The sequence below is a fragment of the Archocentrus centrarchus genome, chromosome 7 (assembly GCF_007364275.1).
Source record: "Archocentrus centrarchus isolate MPI-CPG fArcCen1 chromosome 7, fArcCen1, whole genome shotgun sequence".
Classification (NCBI taxonomy): domain Eukaryota; kingdom Metazoa; phylum Chordata; class Actinopteri; order Cichliformes; family Cichlidae; genus Archocentrus; species Archocentrus centrarchus.
The window spans coordinates 7896117-7922249 of record NC_044352.1 but is presented as its reverse complement, the minus strand read 5'-3'; the positions used below and the strand labels follow the sequence as shown (position 1 = coordinate 7922249).

Here is a 26133-nt window from a genome sequence, read left to right as displayed (position 1 = left end):
ACTTACTCACGTGTTTGACATTAGCTCTATTATTTGTGCTCATCTGTCAAACATGAGAGTAAAATGTCTGTTAGCAGTTAACTGCCGAGACGTTTTCAAGTCCAAACAAAGTGACACCTTTGTCATAATTAACATGACTAGTCTGTCAGATGGGAAGCCAATGAGTGACTTAAGATACATGTGCTGAAGGCTTTATTACGTGAGGTACAAGAGTGATAAAAATAAGATTAAAAAAAGAAGTGGAAGAAAAAATAAAAGAATACGTCTGAGATTGTTCAAAAGAGAATTCATTATTCTGCTGTGTGAATATAAAATTTATGAGCATGTATGTAGCATGTATGATGACGGTATGCTTAAAGTTACCATATTAACAACGTGCTAATGTATGGCAGGCTAATGTTTGAGAGTTACGTTTAAGTATCTGTATACCTACATTAGAAATAACTTTGTTTTAATTGTAAAAAAAGTATTTTTTTTTAATTTTCTTTGCCTATGTACCAGTAATTCTTTTTGCCCCCCCTCCATTTCTATTAGAGTTTACAACATTTTAAGGCCACCAACAGTCTGTCAGTGGAACAGTGTGAGACAATCAAAACAAAAGTGTACTTTGTCGTATACTTTGAGTACTATGTAAGAATAAAAATGGGAACACACCAAAATAAATAAAAATCTCTATCTCTATATTTTTGTCCACATGGTAACATCAGGTTCAAGTTAGGTTCAAACTGAAGTTTAAGCCGATGGAAAACTGAGCAGTTTTTGTAATATGCTGCAAACTTTATTGATTTTATAAGATGACAGGTAGGAATCAACCTCTGAAGACCACTCTTAACATTTGCCATCATTTTTCACAACTCATAACCAGTCCCCAGAGCCCCCCGTGTTATTAGTGTGGCAAATTACAATACAGTATCCCCTGCTGCCTTTCACATTTTAAACTGCCAGGTTTGCATTGTGCAGTGACAACCTGATGCATGTTGGTCCAGTGAAAGAAGGGTGTCAGCTTGCCACAAAAACAGCTCAGGAATGCAACAGGCTGCACTTCCCCCCCAAAAGCCAGGAAGTTTTGCAGCAGCTCTCCTGCTGCACACAACCATCAGGGTGTGCTGGGTGAGCCAACATCTTTTAAAGACTGTGGTTTACTTTAAAACGCAATCCAGCTCAGTTCGGTCTGCTTGACGTTCAAACTAATCCGAGCCTGGCAGGTTTACGACTGCTGCACAACACTCCTCTGCTGATTTTTGTGTTTTAGTCATGGCGTGTTTGAGGGAGCTCATGATAGCCTGAGTTTTTGTTCCCACTTGCACTTTTCTGAGCGCTTGTTAAAATACATTCAGGGAAACAGACTGACCACATATGCGGTATCAGACCTGTTTACTGTCAAACAGGGTGCAGTTTTAAACATTTCACTTTCCAAGAAGCAGGAAAGGTTGTCTCACCTACCCTCACTAGCATTCACAATAACGTACGTGTGGCCGAATGGGTGGGCTGTTTGTTGTTCCATTCTCACGCGTATTTGAACACAATTAGTTTATAGAGCAATAAAATGCAGCCTTAACCCACCATCAAAACAAACACATCTCTCTTTGAGGTGTCGGGAAGATATTTAAAATGACCACTTCCATCTGAGCCATAGTTAAGTAAGTGTGAGTGTGTGTGTGTGTGTGTGTGTGTGTGTGTGAGAGAGAGAGAGAGTGGGATGGTTATTTTCAGGAAACAAACGGGTAAATTTACAAGAAAAATTTTGATACATTTACAAGAAGTTTACAAGGAAAATGTGGTAAATTTAAGAGATAAAAACTGCATATTTACAAGGGCAAAATGGGAATTTTACAAGAATAAAAATGGCAAATTTGCAAAAAGTGGCAATTTCATAAGGAAAAACTAGTTAAATTTAGGAAATATGACAAAATCACAAGGAAAAGAAATGGGCAAATTTATGAGCAAAATAGTTAAATTTATGAGGAAATCTGGTAAAAACACAATGAAAATAATTTACAAGGAAAAACTTTAAATTTCAGAGGAAAAACAGGCAAATGAACAATTTAAAGAAAATTATTAAAATGGCTAAATTACATCAAAAAATGTTGCAAATTTGAATAAAAAATAAACTATTCAGAGGAAAAAATGGCAAATTTATAAGAAAAAAAATGACAAAATTGTCAGGGAAAATCTTGTAAATTTATATGAAAAAAAGGAAATTTAAGGGAAAAACCTGCAGTTCAAGTATGTGAATGTCTTTCCGTCTTGAAACCTTAAAAAGTGAAGCAATTTGGTGTATTGACCAATTAAAATTAAAGAATTTTTCTTATAATTTCATCCTCTGTCTCTCTCTCTCTCTCTCATACACAATTTCTTTTTCTTTTTCAGTGGCACTAATAGCCTGTCATACACTCACTACATCGTTCACAGCAACAATAGCAAAGTGTCTTCGTCATCATCAGCACTTATAATCCCTGAGTTAAAACACCCACCACGCCTCTTTATACACTCAAATCACTCAAATCCTGTAATCCACACATACACTCATGTATCTTTTATTTATATATATATATAATATTCAAGCAGAATGAGGGTGAAACCTTTTAAGCAGTCTAAATGCTCAGTTGTGCTGAGGACACCTGGGCCTTGACAATTTGACTGGTTTGTACCCTGTGTTGGATGCAGACTGCAGTGTTGCATTGTACCACAAGCCTCGTCTCCTCTCTCTCACTCACTTCCTCCCTCCCTCCCTCCCTTTCTGCCCGAGTGACCTATTTAGCAGCAACCGCTCTCGCAGACTGTACACTCTGAAGATGAAAGGGAAGAGGAGGGATCTTGAATGTAAAACACCAAACTGAAGGCAGCATGTTATTGTGTTAGAACAGGCATGTTTGAGTCACAGCATCATTCACCCTTCATTCATTCCAACAGGCATTAATAGCTGACTTGCATAATTTACCAGCATCTTTTGAAAAAAAGTTGTGCTTTGTTGCCCTCTGTTGGTCACTTTGCAGGTAGTTTCACAAAAGGCGCATAAGTTGTTTCCCTCCAAAAGACTTGGAATAACTTTATGAAATGAGGCTCTCAAAGCCACAACCAATCATTTTGAACCCTCATCATCTCGTACATATTGAATCTGTCCAAAGGTAGATGCAGGCAGACATTTGATCTTGCTCCTGTTATTTTAAGCAAATTTTGAACCTTTTTATGGTTCATGGTGATTGTATGGGACACTTGGATCCTGCATTGCTTTCTGTGCGTAGTACTGCATGCATGTATTGTGTTTTGTGTCAGCAAAGCAAATGGGTGTGGGTGAATTCAAATTTTAGTCAGGAGTTCTTTGCTATTTATTGGTTCATCTATAATGAAAAACTGGCACTTCTGTTTTTTTTTTGTTTTGTTTTTTAATTGAATACTAACAATAAAAAAAAGGGTTTAAGGGTTTCTCTATTACATACTTGTGACTTTACAGGTTTCATCTCATAAATTTACTGGGATTTGTTTCATAAACTTGCCAGCATTGGTTTCATATATTTAGCAGTTTTTTTTTTCCTTTAAATGTGCCATTTCTTTTCTTGTAAATTTACCTTTTTTAATTATTATTTTATGGTTTATATATTTATTACTTTGGGGTGGTATGGCAGGCCACAGGTGATGTCTTTGTTGTAAAACTGAAAACGTATGCCCCGCCCTTTGGTAGGTTGGTTCTGGCCCCCTGGTCTAAAGAGTGTATTAGGTTAAAAGTGCTCCTCACAGGTTCCTTAGGCCCAAAATGAGATCTACAGATTGTCCATAACCCATGATAATCAGTTTACTGTGACATAAGACAAAGAAAAGCAACAAATTGTCAGTTGGAAATACTAATCAAACATTTATGATCTAAGAATGTCTAAAAATTTGTTGCTAATGTCTTTTTGTTTTGTTTTTTACCTGTTTCAGATCCTGTTTGATCAAGCCCAGCGGTCTGTAAAGCAGCAGTTGCATAACTTTGTGAAAGAGTGAGTAAACCTGAGATTCACTGAGGCATCCCTTTAGAAGTTTAAATGTATAAAATATTCAACACAGGTGGAAAAAAGACATATTCCACAACCTTTAAAGGGCAGACATACCCTTGTTACCCCAAAAAACCTTTTTCAAGTGTTTAGAACAGGGTACAACCTTTTGCAGCCCAGATGTGTTGTTTGAGATGCACCGTTAACCTGCAGTGCTGATGCCTCACTTGTATTTTGTTCCCGTTTGCTTGTCAGGGATGTTCGGAAGTTCAAGGAGACAAAGAAGCACTTTGACAGGGTGCGTGAGGACATGGAAATAGCACAGGTGAAGAACGCTCAGGCGCCCAGGAACAAGCCTCATGAGGTTGAAGAAGCCACCAGTGCACTGAGCATCACCCGCAAGTGCTACCGACACCTCGCTCTAGACTACGTGCTGCAGGTCAGAGAAACCACTCCATCAATGTTTGATCCATTATTTAAGAAAAATACAAAAAATAAGATAAAGGTAAACCCGTTAGGCTAGTACCAGGTCTTAGAATGGACAGAGTAACACATCGTGAAAAATAGAGCCAGCCAACAATTTTAAGCATCATTTTTGGTTTCAGTGACCCAGAAAGAGCAAAGTTTCAGAAGCATTATGGCTATAGAGCAGTGTAATGCCTTCAGATTCATTTACACTCCCACTAGACAGCCTCTTGTTGCTATTACAATAAGAAAGTGACCATGATGTGGCCTGTTGGCCTGCAGCGATGCCTGCCACCATCCTTCTGCTTGAGTGGCACATCCTTCACTCTGGTAGCATGCAGCATGGATTCATTTTGCCCACACGTTTACCAGAACTGCCCGCGGGAACAAAAGGAGACTGATTCAGAGCGATCGCTGTGATGGCCGTGGCCTCTTTCCTTTCTTCAGTTTGTCTGCCGGCAGCTTTCTCTCACAGCTCTCAGACATCTGACCCTTTAGAGTCTTAACGGAAAGTGTCTTGAGACAGAAAAGGTCAAAGCTGTGGGGATATGTGCTCTATATGGAAGTGACCTCTTAAATGTAGCACAAAATATCACTTAGGTTTGCATCAGTTGGGATGTACAATGCAAAGACTTTGACTCAGGAAGTAGTATAAGGATGGAGTGAAAAGGAAACAAACCCGTCAGGGGACTGGGTGAGTTTTGTTTTTGGCAGGCATGTTATAAAAAGAAAAATGAAAATAATGTCCACCAGAGGGCGCTATCTCAATAGTTTGTGTCAAATAATATTTAATGTTGTGGGCTTCATCCAAAAGGTGATATTTATCCTCCCTTATGTACAACTTTACATAAAACTCAATATGTAAAAGTTGATTGCACATTTTTAAAATGTATAAAAAATATTTATTTACTGAAATATCTGAAAATTAGATGCCTAATTATGGGCTAATTACCACAAAATTAAAAGGCTAGATATATTTGTAGGAAGAGTAGATTATATGGAAAGTAGACTGACAAATTCTTGGTAAAAAATTAAAAAAATAAAATGTCACAATTATAAAACACGTTAATTATGAACATTTCCTGTTTGTTTTTCCTGCAGATCAACGTCCTTCAGGCAAAGAAGAAATTTGAGATCCTAGATGCTGTAAGTCAATATTTTATTCTTTTCATATATTCAGCATACCAAGAAGAATCTGTGCGCTTCTTAATATTAATTTTTGTTTCCCATGCAGATGCTGTCATTTATGAATGCCCAGTACTCGCTGTTCCAGCAGGGCTACAACCTGCTGGATGAGATCGACCCCTACATGAAGAAGCTGGCTGCAGAGGTGAGCAGTGTGATTACTGTTACCACCACCATCATCTGCATCATATCCTCAGGCACTCTGATTTGATTGGTCCTCATTTTAACTATTGACAAGAGACTGTTGCGTAATTTAAATTTCCATTTCTCGGCTACCCTTATAGAATAGGCTCACTTACAGTCAGATGCTGTGAATCACTCTCGCTCTGACAGTATTTACAGTATATTTTAATTATTGGACAAGCAAAATGAATCCGGATACAACTGATGTATTTCTGTTTTTGTGTGAATTGACTTTTAAGCTGGATCAGCTGGTGATTGATTCAGCCATGGAGAAGAGGGAAATGGAGCACAAACATGCAACAATTCAGCAGAGGGTGAGTTCCTGCTTTTTCCTTGATTGATTAAAAAAAAAAGGAATATAGTAATTCAATTAAATTTTCTTCTTTCTTTTTTAAATTTTTTTTTTAAAAAGTGTGTTGTTACCCACTGAGTCACCAGGCTTCAGAGCCTTTTCTCTGGGGTCTTCAGTGTCTCAAGTTTTGTCTCAATCTTTTTCTTGTAATTTTGCCATTTTCTTTCTAGTAAATTTATTATTTTTTCCTCTAAGATTCTCATTTATCCCTGATGAATTTGCCAGTTTTGCTTATACACTTGTAGCTTTTTAATAATAAATTTGCCATTTTTTTCTTGTAAATTTATCTGTTTCTCATTTCATAAATTTGTCAGTTTTTTCTTATTTATTTTCCAGTTTTTCCTCATTTGCCTATTTTTGTTGTAAAATGTTTGATTTTCTTATTATCCCTTTTTCTGCTAAAATATGCCAAATTTTTCCTTATAAATTTGCTGATTTTTCTTGTAGAAATTGACACCTTTATCTTTTTTTTTCTCCAGAAATTTGATATATTTTACTTTTAAATGTGGCATTTTTTTTTTTTTTTTTTTGCAAATTTGCCATTTTTGCTCATGAATTAGCCTCCCCCTTTTTAGTCTACGTTAAAAAAAGGAGTGTTGAAAGGTCTTACATTTGAGTTTCAGTCAAAAATACTACATTAGTAACAAAGTAACAAAGTGTTTATTAGTAACAAAGCTAACTACTGAGCTACTGTGGTTTTATGCATTTTATACCACTCGTGTCAAACTTGAGGCCTGGGAGCCAACTGTGTTTATTAGTTTTTTGGTTTTTATGTGCATCCATTTTCACAGGAAAAAGCTAGGCTGTAGTGGTACATGTAAAATACAGATTTATTCCAAAGTTGGCAAATTCCTTTGTTACTGCATATTAAATTAAACACATCTTATAACAAAATCTCTAACATTTAAAATAACATGTTCATAAATAAAATTCAAATACAGTATTTCAGTAAGTTACAAAAACACATATCAGAGAGTAAAATAAAATAATTTAAAGGAGCTAAATAAGAAACTTTGGTTTAATAATATAATTTAATAATTTTAAAATTAAATTAAATATAATAAATGTAAAATATTAAATAATTAATGTTAAATAAAAGCTGAATAGAATACAGTAAAGTGAAATATGAAGTAAAATATTTCCAATTCACTCAAGAAAAATAAACTGTATGAAATTGGCTTCCTAGATGTATTAAAGTTCCCCACAGGTTTTTACCCTTTAATAGACCATCAGGTTGGTACTGAGCTGTATCACACCTCTGAGATCCAGTCTGCCACCTGGACCAGTTGGTCTGTTGTGACTGGGGTGAGATTAGACCCAGGCAGCTGGGAAATGTTTGATTAATCCCCCTAACAAACTCCAAGCATTGATTAAAGCATTAAAGCAGGTGGATTTAAGTGTTTTAACAGATATTAATTCCTCTGTTGTCTGCTGTAAATGTTAACTGTCAGCATATGTATGTGCTGGTGAATAAGCAGTCTCGTAAAGTGCTGACTGTATGGTTTACTGGATTCTGGCACCATAAATGGACGACATAAATCTGTAACTGGACTAAATAATGGATTTAAATGAAAAGTCTGGGTTTCAGTTAAAGAGCCATGACTTTACCAACAAGGTATCCTCTAGGTGTCCTCTGGGTATCCTCTGGGTATTCTCTGGCTGTCGCTGGGTGAAGTCAAAGGTAGCTGCACCAAACCACTTTGTGAGTGTTTTGGCTGCTAGCAGGTTGCTGCGGTCTACAAACACTATCACCTGAGCGGTAGTGGAACTTGCAAAAAGCATGATGCAAACCAGACATGGAGAATGATAAGCTAGCTAGCTATAGTAAAATACATTGCTTTTAGCTGTATTTTTAGTTTAGTGGTAAAAGTCTTGTCTTGTAGTCTTGTAAAATTTGCTATTTTTTCTAAAAAAAATAAATAAATAAAAAAAATCTATTTTTTAAATTTAAGATATTTTGCAATGTGTGTTTTGGTTGTGGCTCCTATGAAACAATAATTTCCCAACTTTTGGGATAAGTAGAATGTAACATATCTTCTTTATTGCTTAGATTTGGCAGTATTAGTACACTGGGTTTCCTGTTGTTCCAAAAAAGAGAATCCATAAATCCAGGGTGCACTCCCTTTATGGCATCTCCACATTTAATAATTTAGAAAGCCTTATTTTCAGCAGAGGTCTGGCTCTTCTATACCCCAGGATCAGTGGCCATCTGTCAGTCAGCTCTGGTCAGCCTCCAAGCGTTGTGGTCTGTGCTGAGGATAGACTCACAGGGAATGGATGGGTCACATGTGGGGCCAGTTATTGATCTGTTAGACACTAAATTTCATAAAACATCTGTCACCAAGGGGTCTGTAATGGTAATTAAACAAGCTGAAGCCACACTGAATGAAAATATTTTGTTATTTTAGTAGGTGGGTGATGTTTCTTGTTCCTGAAGTGATGGAAATCCAGTAAGGAGGATAATCAGAGGCGCACTGAACCTGAAAGATTAGCTTATTATCCTCATTTTAACCAGTCTGCTGGTGGTGGTGCTAATGCTCTCTTCTCTTTTCTTCTCCCTGTATGTTCCCTATGCCACCGCTTCCTCCCAGACCCTCATGCAGGTGAGTACACCTTCATCTGTCTTCCAAGTGAATTCTCATTTTCTACTTGAAGCACCTCTTTGCTTTATTGTGTGAGGAGGTGGCTGCAGCATAGCCCACAGTGTTAGCAGGGAACATTAGCAAACCCCTTTGAAGTTCTCTGCAGCTGTAGTTGGACTCCTGAAGCCTTGAGGGCAAGCTGAAGTGCATCCTGAATCATTTATACAAAACAATTAGAAACACTGAAGTTAGCTTGAATGGCCTATATAGAACCTGTCTCTTACATCAGCCTCTGCAAAGAGATCATGGTGGGGTCCTAAAGTAGAGACCGGTCTAACTCTTTACCACAGAATGTGCTTTTCCTGCATAAAAATAAGTCAGTCAGCTTTTCTATTTTTACTTGTTTAACTGTTATACTCTGTTATTTCACTTTATATGCCTTATAATTAATGGCTAGTTTCCCTGACGCTTAAATATGAAAAGATAGATTTGAAATATTAGTTGCATCCAGCTGTAATATGTTCAGCCCTTTTTGCTGTCAGCTGCTTTTAGATCAGTATTGGCCTACTTTGTCATTTGCTCTCTTTTTTTTCTTCATCACGCAGAGAGCATGTTCAATAAGCTTTGTGTAAACTTACATGGGACAAAGGGGCAACCAGGGGAGCAGAAAGTGCTCCAGCTCGGGGACTGTCGCTATTGCTGTCTGGTTACACAATGCACAGCGCAACCACCTAAATGCCAGAGCCATTCATTTTTAACTGCAGGTTTAATGGAGAAGTCCTGTTTAAGCTCTGCCTACTATATTTTGGCATTTAATTCACCAGTGCAGCTACCTGCTGCCCCTTGTGCATCACTGTATTTATTTTAACAATGAGATGTTCCAGGTGGATGTTGTAATATAGTAATGAGTAAATATTTTCCTTTGTTTGTTGGCTATTTCACTACAGTTAAATTATCTTTTGCTAATGGATAATTTTCTTTTCTCTTCATTTTGGTGCAATAAATAGGCAAAAAAAAAGAATTTTTTTAGCCTGTCAAAACAAAATTAATTTAGTTTTATATGTGATTTGCATGTTACCAGAGGCATTGTGTTGGGTCGTCAAGTGTGCATAAAAGTATAACCGTGAAGTTAGCAAATATCTTTTCATAATAAAAAGCTGAAATGGTCAAACAGTCATTCATGCAGCATCTAACCAAGCTCTCCATCTGTGCAGAGATTAGCTGCGCTCACCTTGAATCAGGTTGTGTGTTGACACGATTCATTGTATGCAATATGTAAGTAGATTGTAGCTCATTAGACACATTTCCAAGCATTTGGAGAGAAGCTTTGTTTCCAGTTGTCCTTAGGAGCATATCTCATTTTTTTTTAAGGACTGTTTAGTATCTGGTGAGTCACTATTTTAAACGATGTTCAGGAACCTCGTAGTAAAACTCGAGCAGGTTGGTTGAGGATTACTAGGAAGTGGCTGAGCAGATGTCTGGCAGGTATGGAAGCTGTCAGACTGTAGTAATGATGAGAACAGAAGGAGGCTACAGATGAGTGATGAGTGTGTAATCACTGCAGCCAACTGGGCTCACCGTTTGGTGTATTACCAACCTGTGTACGGCGGCAGCAGGTGGATGAAGTATCAGGACACTTTTGTCTGCATCATCCGGTGTTCCCATCTGTGTTGTTCCTGCCTGCTGCTCCACAGCAGTTTACTTATTTGCTCGTAATATTTTGAGGTCTCCTGCTTGTTCAATAATTCACTGCTAGTAGGTTTTTTTTCCCCTCTCTTTCATCTGTGTGACGTTGCTTCATTAAAAATAAATGATCTTTGTTGTGGGTTTTGGTGCTTGCAGAGCGCACAGCTTGTTAAGTGTTTCCTCTTGTGTTGATGTGCAGGTAAGCTGTGTCAACTTGATTTCTCGCAGATTTATCAGTTGCATTGCAGGGATTGAAGTGGGCAGAGCTGCTGTCAGTGTCCTTAGTAAATCAAGCCTTCAGTTGTAGTATTTGTTTGGTGGTCTTGGTTGCCTGCCAGTTGGATTCCCAGTGGGTCTTCTTCAACAAGGGAGGTGTGTTTAGGGAGTTGAAGCTTGCTTCTTTTTTTTTTTTTTTTATGTGGTGGGTCAAGAGCAGCTACAGGACAGCATAGCAAAGTCCACAGTTCCTCCAAAGCTCCCTGCCAGAGATACATTGGCAGCTGTATGGTAATTAGCCATAATCCGAAGGCTCACAGGGTGGCAGGCAGGTGGCTGGAGTGGAGGGCACACATGTCAGTGCTGGAATTACTCACCAGACTGCAGCAGCACAGAGCGTGAGAGTTGTGAAAGCTGCAGCACGAAGACAGACATGCTTTTACTTTGAGGAATCTACTTTTTCAGGAGCCTGTTTACAAGGTTTTCTCTTTTCTTTTGTGCATTTTAATGTTGGAACATACAAAGCATTTGAAAATGAAGATCTTTTGCCGGTGGGACCACAGTTTGGTGGGTGGATTTACATTATTAACTGCATTTGCATTTACTTATCATAATATTCAACTTTATTCTTGCCTTTGTATGCTTTTTTTTGTATGGCTTTAAAGCAAGCATAGCGTGATTACAGTCCTGGTAAATGCTTAGTGCTACAACATCCTCTCCCTTTCTCCCTTTATCTCTTGCTTTTTGAGTCTGGAACATTGCTGTCTGTGGCAGTTTAATCAGAGAGACCGTGCCCCGCCAATAATGCTCAATAACTAATGTACTGAGTGCCTTCATATTAAAATGAATACACAGGGGCAAACGTGCACAGGAAAGATACAGTCAAAAGATTCAATTCATGCAAGGTTTGAACTGTAGGTTGCATGGGAACTGTGCATTGCCCATCTTGTAACAATTTTTTTTTTGTCCTTTCATTTTTGTTTATGGCATGTATTGTTTCCTGCATTATTCCACCAATCATCTTGATCAAGAGCCTAAAAAGGGTTATTTTTTCATTGTAAAGTTATTTCAAACCTACCTGACTGAATTTCATTAAACTTGGAGAAAAGGTGGAGCATGTGCAAAGGAATAACCTACTGAATTTGGCATGAAAAATAACATTGCATTAGCCTTGGTGGAGGAGGAGCTTTCTGGGTGCCCTTTTCATATTAAAAATTAGTTATTAATACGATGCTGGCCAAGATCTGGGTTAACTGGTTGCAGCAAACTGTGGCTTTGTGATTTCAGTGCCTGAAGCATTGCCTCTCTGTGTAGGGATGGGGCCAAAAGGGGGGTGCTGGGGTGTCACTGTCCCCCCTAAAATTGCGTTGTCATGACAATGTAACTATGGGTGGAAATTACTGGGGAGGTAAGGAGATCTAGATCTTTTTTCCTGTGGGAGACAGTTTTATCCTCCTTAGTGCATCACTGTAAATGTACTATAAGTAATGCTAGATAATATTCAGTGCCGTGAAAGCTGTTAGTTTAATTATATATGGAAAGCAATACATTCGTAAGTTTTGAAAGATAAGACTCCTCCTCATGTACAGTCTCTTTCAAAAGGTTTGGCTGTGGTACAAATTTTGTGTTTCACACACTTCACCACTCAGGTTTTTATTTAGATTATGTTTAAACTGATACATTTGAGAAACCACTTGTATCTCACAGTGGTTTGGTCCACTGTCTGCCATTCACAATCTCCTTTACTTTGCAAACTGTAAACACAGGGTGTGTGAGACACTGTTATCCCTACAGAAGCAGGAGGTCTGTAAAAAAAAAGAAAAACAATTGTGGAAAGGCCCCTGTCTCTCTGTGCTGGAATTCATCCTTTTTTCCCCTTCATATGTATATATTCAAAATGGTGATGTGCAATGTAGCAAGTTGTTCTATTATTTAAGCAAGCAGCAAGAAGTTAATGGTGTGCAGATTTATGAAACAGCAGAGTAGAAGGTTGAAAGTTGTCTTTACATGGTTTGCTCCTGTAGGCATTCTCATGTTTTCTTCACATTTTAACAAGGAACAGCCTAAAACTCACTCTGCAGGGACGTCTCAGTCCGCATGCATGCAAAGCTGAAATTTAATATTGGACAAGTTAATATTCTGTCCTGCTGCATGTTAAATTACTTCTAAAAATGTAGGTTACCAAAACACTTAAGTTTAAATAATTCCTTCCTTAAACCCTTCGGGGCATTGGCTTGGCCTTCAGCCTTGAATACCTGCTTGATGCTTTTTGTTGGCCAGCAGTAAAGGCAGTCATGAAAGAGGCTGGAGGCTAATTTCACATGAATCACTTTGTTTATATAATAATCTGCATCACAGTCACATCTGTTCCCAATGTGCCACACAGAAGGATGGCATGCAGCTTCACACGTGACCATTTCTACATCATCACATGAGTTATGATTATTCAGATGGTTTATATACAGTATGTACAGTACACTGCACATCAGACCTGCTGGTATTTGAAGAACACCTCGGATGCAGCAGGTCATTAACAGGTTAAAACAACATCCTGCCAACAGTAAACAGGCCTCTGGCTTCCGTCTGTGACAACCGGGATTTATTTTGTCCCTCTTCTCCTTCAGGACTTTTCCTATGACGAGTCAAAGGTGGAGTTTAATGTGGACGCTCCTAATGGTGTGGTGATGGAGGGCTACTTGTTCAAGAGGGCCAGCAATGCCTTTAAGACCTGGAACAGGTAACCACAAAAAATTCTCTTTTATATTATATACATTTATTTTATCTGGATAAACCTTTCAAGATATAACCTCTCATTTTCAAAGGGATCGAACCAAGCTTTTTTACTTAAAGGTATATAATATGTAACACAACAAAGACTAAACAAAAAATCTTTGGTTACCAGGGTAACCCTGGTTCTCTGAAAACACCATGGGAGGTTTTCAAGAGAGCACTTAATTAAAAGTCGTAAAAATGACAGCCTTATATAACGTACTTATAGTAAATCATGTATGTATGTATGTGTGTGTGTGTATATATATATATATATATATATATATATAATTTTTAAGGCTTTAGAAAGCCTTCCCACACTCCTATTAACCTTTCCAACTCTCTTACTACAACTTGAATGATAAAGATGATGAATTATGTAGCTGTGCAGTACTGATCACGATGAAGGTGGTCTAGTATCTTCACCCTCAGCCGTTACTTATATTTCTGCTAAAGGCATAGGCATAACATATCTCCTCGTCCGAGTGATGAGGAGATATGGTATTAAACAGAATTAGTAATATTAAAAAAAAAAAAAATCCACAATACAGTGAAGCCGAAATAACTGAATCGCGATACAGCAAGGGATGACTGTATAGTGTGCATAATGATAGGTAGGATATAAATATACACTGCTCAAAAAAATGAAGGAAACACTTAAACAACACAATATAACTCCAAGTAAATCAAACTTCTGTGAAATCAAACTGTCCACTTAGGAAGCAACACTGATTGACAATCAATTTCACATGCTGTTGTGCAAATGGAATAGACAGCAGGTGGAAATTATTGGCAATTAGCAAGACACACTCAATAAAGGAGTGGTTCTGCAGGTGGGGACCACAGACCACTTCTCAGTACCTATGCTTTCTGACTGATGTTTTGGTCACTTTTGAATGTTGGTGGTGCTTTCACACTCGTGGTAGCATGAGATGGACTCTACAACCCACACAAGTGGCTCAGGTAGTGCAGCTCATCCAGGATGGCACAGCAATGCGAGCTGTGGCAAGAAGATTTGCTGTGTCTGTCAGCGTAGTGTCCAGAGGCTGGAGGCGCTACCAGAAGACAGGCCAGTACACCAGGAGACGTGGAGGAGACCGTAGGAGGGCAACAACCCAGCAGCAGGACCGCTACCTCCGCCTTTGTGCAAGGAGGAACAGGAGGAGCACTGCCAGAGCCCTGCAAAATGACCTCCAGCAGGCCACAAATGTACATGTGTCTGCACAAACGGTTAGAAACCCGACTCCGTGAGGATGGTATGAGGGCCCAACGTCCACAGATGGGGGTTGTGCTCACAGCCCAACACCGTGCAGGACGCTTGGCATTTGCCAGAGAACACCAGGATTGTCAAATTCGCCACTGGCGCCCTGTGCTCTTCACAGATGAAAGCAGGTTCACACTGAGCACATGTGACAGACGTGACAGAGTCTGGAGACGCCGTGGAGAGCGATCTGCTGCCTGAACCATCCTTCAGCATGACCGGTTTGGCAGTGGGTCAGTAATGGTGTGGGGTGGCATTTCTTTGGAGGGCCACACAGCCCTCCATGTGCTCGCCAGAGGTAGCATGACTACCATTAGGTACTGAGATGAGATCCTCAGACCCCTTGTGAGACCATATGCTGGTGCGGTTGGCCCTGGGTTCCTCCTAATGCAGGACAATGCTAGACCTCATGTTTCTGGAGTGTGTCAGCAGTTCCTGCAAGATGATGGCATTGAAGCTATGGACTGGCCCGCTCGTTCCCCAGACCTAAATCCGATTGAGCACATCTGGAACATCATGTCTCGCTCCATCCACCGTCACGTTGCACCACAGACTGTCCAGGAGTTGGTGGATGCTTTAGTCCAGGTCTGGGAGGAGATCCCTCAGGAGACCGTCCGCCACCTCATCAGGAGCATGCCCAGGCGTTGTAGGGAGGTCATACAGGCACGTGGAGGCCACACACAATACTGAGCCTCATTTTGACTTGTTTTAAGGACATTACATCAGAGTTGGATCAGTCTGTAGTGTGTTTTTCCACTTTAATTTTATGTGTGACTTCAAATCCAGGCCTCCATTGGTTAATAAATTTGATTTCCACTGATGATTTTTGTGTGATTTTGTTGTCAGCACATTCAACTTTGTACAGAACAAAGTATTCAATGAGAATATTTCATTCATTCAGATCTAGGATATGTTATTTGAGTGTTCCCTTTATTTTTTTGAGCAGTGTATATAAAGTGTCTTTATAAAGTAAAATATCTAAGAGTTAATAAAACAGAATACAAATGGCTTACCAAATTTAAAAAAAGAAAATTCTGAATATCTAATAAAGAACCCAACACATAATATCCTTATCTTCCTTTGATACAGATGGGCTATTAAAGAGTTTCTTTATAAAGAACCTGAAGCAGAAGGAATGACAAAATATACATTTGTAAATAAATACTCAGTAAATTTATCAAGTTATCCTTTATTAATCCCTGCAGGGAATTTTTTTTTTCCCTGCATTTAACCAGATCCTCAATATTAGGATCAGGGGACCAGTTTCAGCTCTTGTAGTACATAATGCATTGGTCATGCAAACTGTGACGTCAATACATCACCATGACTGCTGGAGGCTCACTTGAAATGCTGCAGTCTTCTCCTAAGCAAAAGACACATTAGGAGAGAGAGGAGCTGTTAAAAAGAGTGGGTTTATGATTTTATTTATATAGGAGGGATGATTATGTTAACTCAGCCAAAATTTTGTATGGAAAAAGCTGAAGTGCAAAAGTTCACTCAGAGCCTTTAGCCATATCTCAAGGTCCTCCATTCTCTCAATATCTTAATTAAATAGGTTTGTTTGACCCAGTGATTTAAGTCAAACATTGCAGTCGCACACACATTGTACCCATGTTTTTGTTGGCTTCCATTTTCTGAGGCTCTCTATTAACTCAGACTGCAAACACATGCCTAAAAATATGCTTTAAAAGGCAATCATTGTAACTCTAAGACTTGATTGGAAGTCATATTTTAGTTTTCAGTAACAGTTCTAAATATACTGATAAGAGCACTGCAAGCTAGAGTTGCTAGGGGCCAATTCACTTTTTTTTTTTAAGGGTTCCAGATTGCCAACAGGTAAATAAATATAAGCCGAAAAACAAAGGCAGTGACCTACTTTAGAAACTTTTGAATAAAAACAAACAGTAAAATGTTAGTAGTTTAATAAGGTTGTGATGTGATGCATACCCTTAGCATCTCAAGGATTTAAAATGTTTTATTCCCCTCCCTCTGTCTAGACGGTGGTTCTCCATCCAAAACAGTCAGCTGGTCTATCAGAAGAAGCTTAAGGCAAGTCCACATATCTATCTCAAGATGTCAGCTTTCCTCGGGAGCAGTGTGGCCTCTGAGAGGTTTAAGTGGAGCTGGAATGTTGTGTATTGTGATCTACTCTAAATTGTGTGTTTTTTTTTTTTGTTGTTTTTTTTTTTAAAGACACCCCAGCATCAAGTAGGTCATAGAAAAAAAAAACCTCAAAGCTGCTGTGTCAGTTTCAGACTGAATATTTAACCTCTCAGATCTCACATTACCCTCAGGGGAAGCAGACAGCTGGTCAGGAAAATTGTATAATCTGGGAGGAAAACCAGTGTTTTCTCTGTGTTGACAATAGCAGGAATGACAAAGTATTTTTTGTGTTGTCAGGATTCTTTGACGGTGGTGGTGGAAGACCTCCGTCTATGCTCTGTTAAACCATGCGAGGACATCGAGAGGAGGTTCTGCTTTGAGGTCGTGTCCCCCTCCAAGTAAGGCACAATGCCATGATAATTACAAATGTTAGCCATGCTGGCAGCAGTGGCTCAAATCACTATGGTTCAGTGTGACTGTGGTGACTTTTCCCCTAAAGCCACTACCAGGTCAAAGTGCGTCTATTTCCAATCAGCGTCATCTGTATTTGTCTAGTGATAATCATAGACTGTTTATAAACAATGGATGTAGCCAAGCAGCCCATTGGTTTCTGCAACATAGTATTTTAGCTGCCACCACATTGTTTTTTGTTTTGTTTTTTTTATATATTTTATTTTTACCATCAGAAGGTGCTGCAGATTAGTGAGAATCTGAGACTGAAAAAAGAAAATGACTACTGAAAGCAACTGAAAGCTGTCATAATTTTGAAAGCTCGTTTTTCACCATTGATTTTTTTTTTTTTTTTGGCCACCCATAAGTCAAAATGTCAGGTTAATATTTCAAGATAGAAATTTTGAGATAACTTTAATTTGTGATTTTCCTCTGGTAATTTCTTTTTCAGTGGCAGAGACAGGCTTCTATACATAATAACTGAAACATAACTTTTTATTCAATAGTAATTCCCACTAAAACTTGTGTGAATATATATAAAGTTGTAATTAGTTTAGCATACTAACTGTTTCTTTCATGTTGCATGTTAATACAGGAAACTAGATTTAGCATATTAATATAGAAGCTTGTTTCCACCACTGGGGGAAAAATTGCCAGGCAGAGTTGAGTTGAAATTTCAAGTTCTCAAAATTTTGACTCACTAAGTATCTAGAAACTTGCTTCTGAGTAAGATGAAATTTTCGAGATACCGAACTCTTAAGTTGAAATTTTGAGGTGAGTAAAGGTTTCGACTTATTAAGCATCTTAAAATTCTGACCTAGTTTCAAGATGCTCAACTTGAAATTTTTAGTTAGTTCAAATTTTGAGAAACTAACCCAAAATTTGGATTTAGGGACACCATTTTTTTCGCGCTCAGCAGCAGAAATCAAGCTTCAGTATATTAGCTTTTAACTCAAATCAGTGCTGTGCCCAAGCACAGTGTCACAGAGTAGCTGGCTTGTTTTACTTTTTTTTTTTAAATCTGTGCTTTAGGTGATCATAAATATACTACAATAATCTTTTTTTCTGATTCATGAATATAATTGTGATCGTCTTTCAGGAGCTGTATGCTTCAGGCAGAGTCTGAGAAGTTAAGACAAGCGTGGATTCAGGCAGTTCAAGCTAGCATTGCTTCAGCCTACAGAGAGAGTCCAGACACATACTACATAGAGGTGAGTCATAATTCATAGGAAAAAAAAATGCTTATGAGATATTTTCTCCCTCGTTATGTCCCTTTTCCTTCAAATATGGTACCTTTTATTCCACTATAATTTATCTGGCACCTGTAGTTGCTTTATGATCAAAATATGCTGCTTTGATACAGACTAAATACCTGGTATGCAAAAAAAAAATTTGACTTTGTGAAATGAGCTTTCCTGCTAGGAGATAAATGAGAAATATATATTAAAAAGAACCTTTTGTTTTAAAGAAAAACAAAAAGGACTTGATTGTCCTTTGATTGTCTCCAGACTGCCACAGTTTGGTAGAACAATTATCCAAAGCCAAAATTGGCATTTTCTGATAGCATAGGATTAGAGATTAGAGGTTTTTTTTGTTTTGTTTGTTTTTTTAACCTTATCTTACCGTAAAGCCTGGAAACAGAAAGAGCAGACATGCTATATCCCATTGTAGCAAATATTCCTACTAGGATGTCTAAACTTGCTCTGTAACAAGTTTTATCTCATTTGTTTAATCTGTAAACAAATGATACTTTGTTTTCACTAAAATTTACTGAACACTACAGATGCAGAGCATGCTTTCAGTCCTAACTGATAAGATTTGTGTTTACATTTAGCATCTGGACAGAACAGCCTCTCCATCCACCAGCAGCATCGATTCAGCCAGCGAGCCGCGGGAGCGCAGTGCCCGAGGTGAGACCATCCTGCATCGGATCCAGTGTCTGCCGGGGAACGAGCAGTGCTGCGACTGTGGCCAGGCCGACCCTCGCTGGGCCTCAATCAACCTGGGCATCCTGCTGTGCATCGAGTGCTCTGGCATCCACAGGTACAAAAAAAAAAAAAAAAATCTGCTTTTAGATCCAAAAAGGCATTTACTGAACTACAGTGTGCAGTTCAAGCACAATTTAGAGGTTTTGTACTCGAAAGATTATTCAAATTAAAGATTAATCAGATTATTCTCCATGTCAAGACATTATGCAGAGATCAACACCTGGAGGTCAAGGTTGTATAATTATTAAATCTTTGTTTTTCATGTGACAGCAAACAGGTTTAATACAGTTCGATGGACTTTTTTGCCTCGCTAGGCGGTGCTGTTGTTTCTTAATATAATGACTTGTTTAAAGTTTCAGGGAGTCTCCCACTGTTGCATTAAAGGGAAGGTCACATATACTCGTATTTACCCCCCAGTGACGGTCAGAAAACCAGAAGATGATTTTAAAAGCAGCCTTACAGTGTCAAACTGCACAAGATGCACGAGAATCTGTAGAGCGGACGTAAAGGATCTGAGTGTTTCCCCCAAACCTGCCTCGTGCTGCGTGGTGGCTGCTGGCTCTGAGGACAGGAAGAGGTGCCAGCCGTCTGTTACTTTGTGCTGCTAAAGTTGGGAGAGCACGTTCTGCCACACACGCTGCTGATGGATTAAAGTGCAGTACACCACTTATTGGATCAGTCGGGCTTTGATTGAGAGTTCTCATTGAGTGAAGAAGCCATTGAATAGCAGTGAATTCAGTGCTGGATATGATGTAATGCAGCTGAATGGAGGTACCATGTTTGCAGATAAACACCTCCTTTGCACTTGTTTTATTACATCACACTGTGGCGTCATTGAGGTTCGTTTTCAGCCGTCCGATCCCTCGGGTGTTCTGTGTTTGTTTTGAAGCTGCAGTTTTCACCGCTTATGTAATCTCAAATCCCATCCCTCTGTGTGTGTGTGTGCCCACCTGTTGAATATTCATGCTCCTTCTTTGGACTCGTCTTCTCACAGTGAGATCAAACATGGCCTCTTGTGGCTCAGTGCAGTTTTTTTCTAATGTGCAACAGTTGCCTGGATACCAGACAGTGATTTGCATGACATTAGGAGCCCGGGCTTCAAATCAGGTCACTACACAATGCCATGGTGCATCTTTTCATATTAGAAGAATACTGGAACTGCTTTTTGTTTTCTTGAGTTGGACGCCATCTGCTGCATTACAGTCAAAACAAAGTTAAATTCTTCAATATTTACTACTAATAAATAGTTTGACCAAACATCAACAGCCTGGACTCAGAATGTGTTTCTGTTGCAGGAGTCTTGGAGTTCACTGCTCGAAGGTGCGCTCACTCACGCTGGACTCCTGGGAACCAGAATTATTGAAGGTACTGTTAGCCTCAGCTAATGAGTTGTTAATGCGTTACTCGAATAAGTTGATGATAGGGAAAAAAAAAAAAAAATACCAGTACCAGTCAAAAGTTTGGACACACTTACCCATTCATTTGAATGGTTCATAGCTCAAAATAATCCTTTTTCATCTTATACTGTCTGATACAATCATTTTAGCTCATTTCACTCTTTTAAGCCATCTCTATTCTGATTGGCTACCCCTTGCAAACAAAAGATCTAAACAACAAATGGGTGGGGCTTTTGCTGATCATAGCCAGAGCTGTGCACCTGAGATGACTAAATTTGGACAAATGACATCTTAAATTATGTTAGCTTATTTATTCCCTGTTCTTTGAAGGAGCAAATTTACATCATGTGCTAAAATTAGCATTTCTCCTGACCAAGAAATAGTCCAATAAATACATAACCCCCTTTAAAAACCACAAGTTGTAGCTTCTTTGGTTTGTTTTGTTAGTTAATGAGCTGTTAGGTGGAAATATTTACCTCTGGATAACACCAAAGTAGCAGTTTCCCTTTGCCAGCTTAGCATAAAAACTATAATCTTTTAGCTCAAAATTTATATTGTGCAAGCAGACATGAGATTGACCTGGGTCTTCTCAGGTAACTCTGCAAGGAAGCAGAAAAGACTAATATTTCCTAAAATATTAAACTATTGCTTTAAGTTCCCTTTCACTATCATCATATTTCCTCATAGTTGATGTGTGAGCTCGGAAACAGCGTCATCAACCACATCTATGAAGGCTCATGCAAAGAAAAAGGTCTGAAGAAACCATTACCGTCCAGCTCAAGGTAAGAACTAATAAAGCTCAGCTAATCTGATACATAAATACGTGACTTTTGAGGCACTAACATCAAACGTCATATGTGGTATTTTTCCGTTCAGGCAAGAAAAAGAGGCCTGGATTAAGGCAAAATATGTAGAGAAGAAGTTCCTAAAGAAGCTGGGCTCCACAGAGATACTCATCAATGGAGAGAGGAAGTCAGAGCGGCGGTGGAGCGTCAAGAAGTGTCGGAGACACAACAGTGCTACCACAGTACCCAAAACACGGCGAAGATACCGACAGGAGCCTGGAAACACCTCCCCCTCCACCCTCTCCTCAGGTACATCAAGTGAAATGGGACTTGGTGGAGGCACTGGAGCATCAGGCCTCAAAAAGTCACATATGCAGTTTAGTGATGTAGTTTTCCAGTGTTTTTGATGCAAAATAAAACACTAATATTTAGAATGGGCCATATGATCATATAAAAGCTGTCTCTCTGTTTGTCTCACAGCAGCTGCTAAGTTCAGACGAGAATCTCTGTTCTGTCCTGATGAGCTGGACTCCCTCTTCTCCTACTTTGATACGGGGTCTGGGCCTCGAAGTAAGCAACTCGCTAGTCTGACACTTCGTGCACCCACACCTTTTTAACCATAGGCCCAGACACATTTTAAAGCATGTGAATACAGAGCTTGGATTGTGCGTTCACCCTTGCATGTGCCTTTAAAATGACACTAATCAGCCTGAAAGAGACAGCTGTGACTAATGTGTCCATGTTGTGGCGCCTCCCGGTCCGGCAGGTCTGAGCAGCGACAGCGGGTTGGGAGGCAGCACAGACGGCAGCACAGACATCCTGGTGTTTGGCTCAGTGGTGGACAGCGTCACAGAGGAAGGTAAGTCCAGTGGAGGAATTAGTCTAAGAAACTGTTTTTATGGTTTGTGTATGCTATTGCTGAGTTTTGTTACGCTCTCCTCAGAGTGTGAGGTGTCCGAGGACTCGAGCGGCGAGGCCGAGCTGGAGGCCGAGCCAGAGATGTCAGACCCAGAGGACACGAGGGATCTTCATCCTGGAGCGCTGCTCTATAAAGCCTCAAAAGCTCGCAACCTTCCCGTCATGGCTGAAGCATTAGCTCATGGGGCTGATGTCAATTTAGTAAACGAGGAAGATGAAGGAAAGACTCCCCTCATACAGGCTGTGATCGGGGTGAGTCAGTTGACTGAACATGTCTGGAAACTTCACATTGTTCTTTCATTAGATAAAAAATACAGATTATGACTTACACCAATATAAATATCCTTTCACTTCCACTTTTAGGGTTCATTGATCGCCTGTGAGTTTCTGCTCCAGAATGCTGCTGATGTCAACCAAAGAGACGCAAAAGGGAGGGGGCCGCTGCATCATGCCACGTATCTGGGACACACAGGGTGAGTCATGAGGAGTTTTACTCTCCCCACTGTGTTTCTAACCACTTCACACATCAGGATCAGAAATACTTTATTGATTCCAGAGGGAAATTTCGGATGGTTTCTAGTTTAGTAAAGCGAGCTTTGTCGGAGGGATGCTAAGCTAGTCCAGCACAAGGCTCATTGTGCTGGAAATGTATTTAAATGGGTCCACGAGGATGTCTGCATGCCTACCTGTTTTTGTGATTACAAAACTACAAAAACATTACATTATAATGCACCAACTATACATTCCTGGCCTATGACAGGAATGACTACTCAGCCGTCGGGTCTCCAGCTGTCCATGTCTGCAATATAAGCAATTGGCCCGCTTCTTCATGAACAGCTGTGATTTTAAACACTCCTTTGAGCAAATTTCAAAACTTGAAATTCTTCTTTGAATAACAGTTATATGGTTTTCCTTTGTCTTTCCAGGCAGGTGTGTTTATTCCTCAAACGGGGAGCTACACAGAACGATGGTGACGAGGATGGCCAGGATCCTCTGAGTATAGCTGTGCAGCAAGCCAACGCAGATATCGTCACGCTGTATGTTATTTTGCATATGTGCTGTAGATTTGATGAAGTTTTCTTCAAATATTTAACATTCTGTTTCTCCTCTCTTTGATTTCTCATCTTTTCCTTCAGGCTGCGTCTGGCCCGGATGAACGATGAGATGCGGGAGTCAGAAGGACCCTTTGGACAGCCAGGTCAATACCCAATCAGCAGCCCTACTGAGCAGCAGTATAAGAAATGCATTCAGGAGTTTATCTGTCTCAATATAGCAGCTTCCTAATAATCGAGTGAGGTTGAACCAGTGCAGTCGGTGCCATTAGATGAATGACAACACATGCTTGGAGATCTTAGGCTTTATGGTCGTCTAATGGAGTCCTTTCACCACCAGATTTTCTTGTTCTCTACATATTCCTCTCCACAAACCTGGCAGCAGTCAGCTCCCCTCTCAGGATCAAACAGGAACTCAGTGTTCTTAATCCACGCTAACGATGTCAGATTGGACCAAAAACAAATAAATTAGCGAGGTGTTGGTCAGCAGAAAAATCACTGCCAGGGAACTTAACCTCTTTATTGTTATTATAATCATTATCAGGCAAGGAATGGACCACAAACATCATCAGCAGAGTGTTTGGGACCAATCTAGCCCTTTGTTTGAGGGTTTCAGAGGGTACAGGGAGTTCTGAACTAAACAACCAAAAAGTAATAGGTTTCATTTCATCATGTGGCTGGGGTGTTTGTTTTGTGTTATGTAATGCTACCCCAGGCACATAGGTGTCATATGTAGAAATTATGCCATGTCACAATGGTGATAGTGATGAGCTAAGCTGATAAAACATTGGGATATCTGTAGTTTGTCAGTGTGGTATATTTTTCTAGAACGTTGGTCTTGTGGTTCTTTGGGTTATGCTAACTTTATATATATATATACACACACACACACACACACACACACACACACACACACACACACACACAACCTTTTGTTGATGATGTTCCAGGAAATTAGTTGTTTAAAACAACGTACAGTAGAACAAAAGATGTGGGGTCCCTGGAGCTTTTCAAAAACTTAAATAATTCATTTGAAATTTTTTTGTTAAAATGCGTGAAACAACCACTTTATTAAATGTGGGCTCTCCATCTGGGAATACTTACCAACCAATCTGTTGGTCATCCAAAAGCTTTACCTGTGCTCCCACACTTTAGGATGTTTAACACAATGCAACTGACCCCCACCCTGAGCCTTAAAACTCCAGTATTAGGAAATCACCACCCTGTCCACTTGGCTGGCCAAGCTTATTGTATAAACAATTTAAGTGGCATAAAATTTTGGGTTTCTAGGACCCTCATGGAAACCATCAGTGGCATTCAGGGTCAAGACAACAAGCCACAACTAGAGTCTTCTGATTTGAATAATGATCATAATTTACAAAATGAACCACCACAAGAGCGTATGACCTGAAACTATAGTTTTAACCCACGAAGCCATCAGAAAAATATTTAAGGTTACAGAATAAAAGGTCAGTACTGTTCTCCACAGACTTCTAAAAGCTACATACAATTTTGATACACCATATGTGGTACTGTAGCTTAGCATCTTATGGCAGAAACCTCCAGCTCTACAATGTGATGTACTACACAGAAAGCTCTCCACAGCCTGACATTATGTAAATGGATGGAGATACAAGTTTTAAGGTTTACCAGCAAGATGTCCCAGATTAAGATATTTAATGGAGTTAGGAAAGTAGCTGCTACAGGCAGCTAATTTGTATTCATTTATGTTGAAGACCAGCAATATGTGTAAAAATACATATTTTTAAAGTTAGCATAACACAAAGAGCCACTGTAGCCACCTTAATAGGAAATAGATTCAATTCTAAAGTAAAATTAAAGAAAATTTTCAGCTATGAAAATCAAGAGGGGAAAACCCTTCTGGAGCCAGTGACATGCTTGTTTCCCAGTAGTTTTAAAAAAAAAAATCACTGACAGCCACAGGGTGCTGCAGTTTTCAACTAAATCCATTTAAAAAAAAAAAAAAGAAAAAAAAAATGTATCAACCTGTGAAACAAACTGAGGAACTATTTATTTAAATAACATGATGGTTATGAAGAGAACCGGTGAAGCTGCAATAACTGACAGAGTAAATGACCTGAGAATCATTTCTGTGTATTGACTGAACGATTAAGTATAGCTTTTATTTTTCATTAAAAGCAAAATGATGCACTTTTTTTTTCTTGCCAACAATGATTCAAATTTTTTTTTTTCTTTTAAGTATGATAGGACTCTCAGAGCCATAGTGCAATGACTATTTCAGTGCAGATAATCAGCTTTTTTTTTTTTGTATTATGCCCAACGGCAAGGCAGATGGTATTTTTTTAAGCTGGATATAGATTTTATTTTTGGCTGAACACTTACACAGTACCAATAATATGTTCTCAATATGATATAAAGTCACTTGTTGGTAGGAGTTATTCTGCAGAAGAAACTGCACTGGAAGGTTTTTGATAAGTCACTCCTAACTACCGTGTTACTGTACATATAGTATTTGTATGTTAAAATGTTTATGGTAATCAGATGTATCACAATTAGGCCTATGTTGTTTTTGTTTGTTCGTTTATAATGCATGGGTGGCTGTTACCCAGGTCCTCTGAAGCCCAGTTGCTTATTTTTAAACTTCTGTACCCAATGTACATGAATATTTAACATTGAGTATTGTTGAAAAATGTTAATATCCATATTATTTACTACCAAATAACAGTGCATGAGATTCATGGCAGAAATCCATTAACGCAAACACACTGAGCACCCTCTCCTGCAG

At 39.1% G+C, this 26133-nt stretch overlaps 1 protein-coding gene across 7 annotated transcripts in view; it reads left to right on the top strand.

Moving 5' to 3' along the window:
• Nucleotides 1-26133, top strand: part of LOC115783235 (arf-GAP with coiled-coil, ANK repeat and PH domain-containing protein 3-like) — a 91011-nt gene that overhangs the window by 60365 nt on the left and 4513 nt on the right. For 3 of the 7 annotated variants that reach the window (XM_030733963.1, XM_030733962.1, XM_030733969.1), the window contains exons 5-24: nt 3922-3980; nt 4230-4413; nt 5541-5585; nt 5674-5769; nt 6047-6121; nt 8751-8762; nt 13268-13380; nt 16671-16722; nt 17074-17174; nt 18326-18437; nt 19061-19269; nt 20510-20579; nt 21299-21393; nt 21488-21705; nt 21877-21966; nt 22154-22255; nt 22340-22566; nt 22678-22787; nt 23241-23351; nt 23451-23512. In XM_030733963.1, coding sequence (XP_030589823.1) covers nt 3922-3980; nt 4230-4413; nt 5541-5585; nt 5674-5769; nt 6047-6121; nt 8751-8762; nt 13268-13380; nt 16671-16722; nt 17074-17174; nt 18326-18437; nt 19061-19269; nt 20510-20579; nt 21299-21393; nt 21488-21705; nt 21877-21966; nt 22154-22255; nt 22340-22566; nt 22678-22787; nt 23241-23351; nt 23451-23512 — 2143 coding nt within the window. The remainder of the gene's footprint in view (nt 1-3921; nt 3981-4229; nt 4414-5540; nt 5586-5673; nt 5770-6046; nt 6122-8750; nt 8763-13267; nt 13381-16670; nt 16723-17073; nt 17175-18325; nt 18438-19060; nt 19270-20509; nt 20580-21298; nt 21394-21487; nt 21706-21876; nt 21967-22153; nt 22256-22339; nt 22567-22677; nt 22788-23240; nt 23352-23450; nt 23513-26133) is intronic. The other 4 variants (XM_030733967.1, XM_030733966.1, XM_030733968.1 and 1 more) reach the window with 3 other exon arrangements.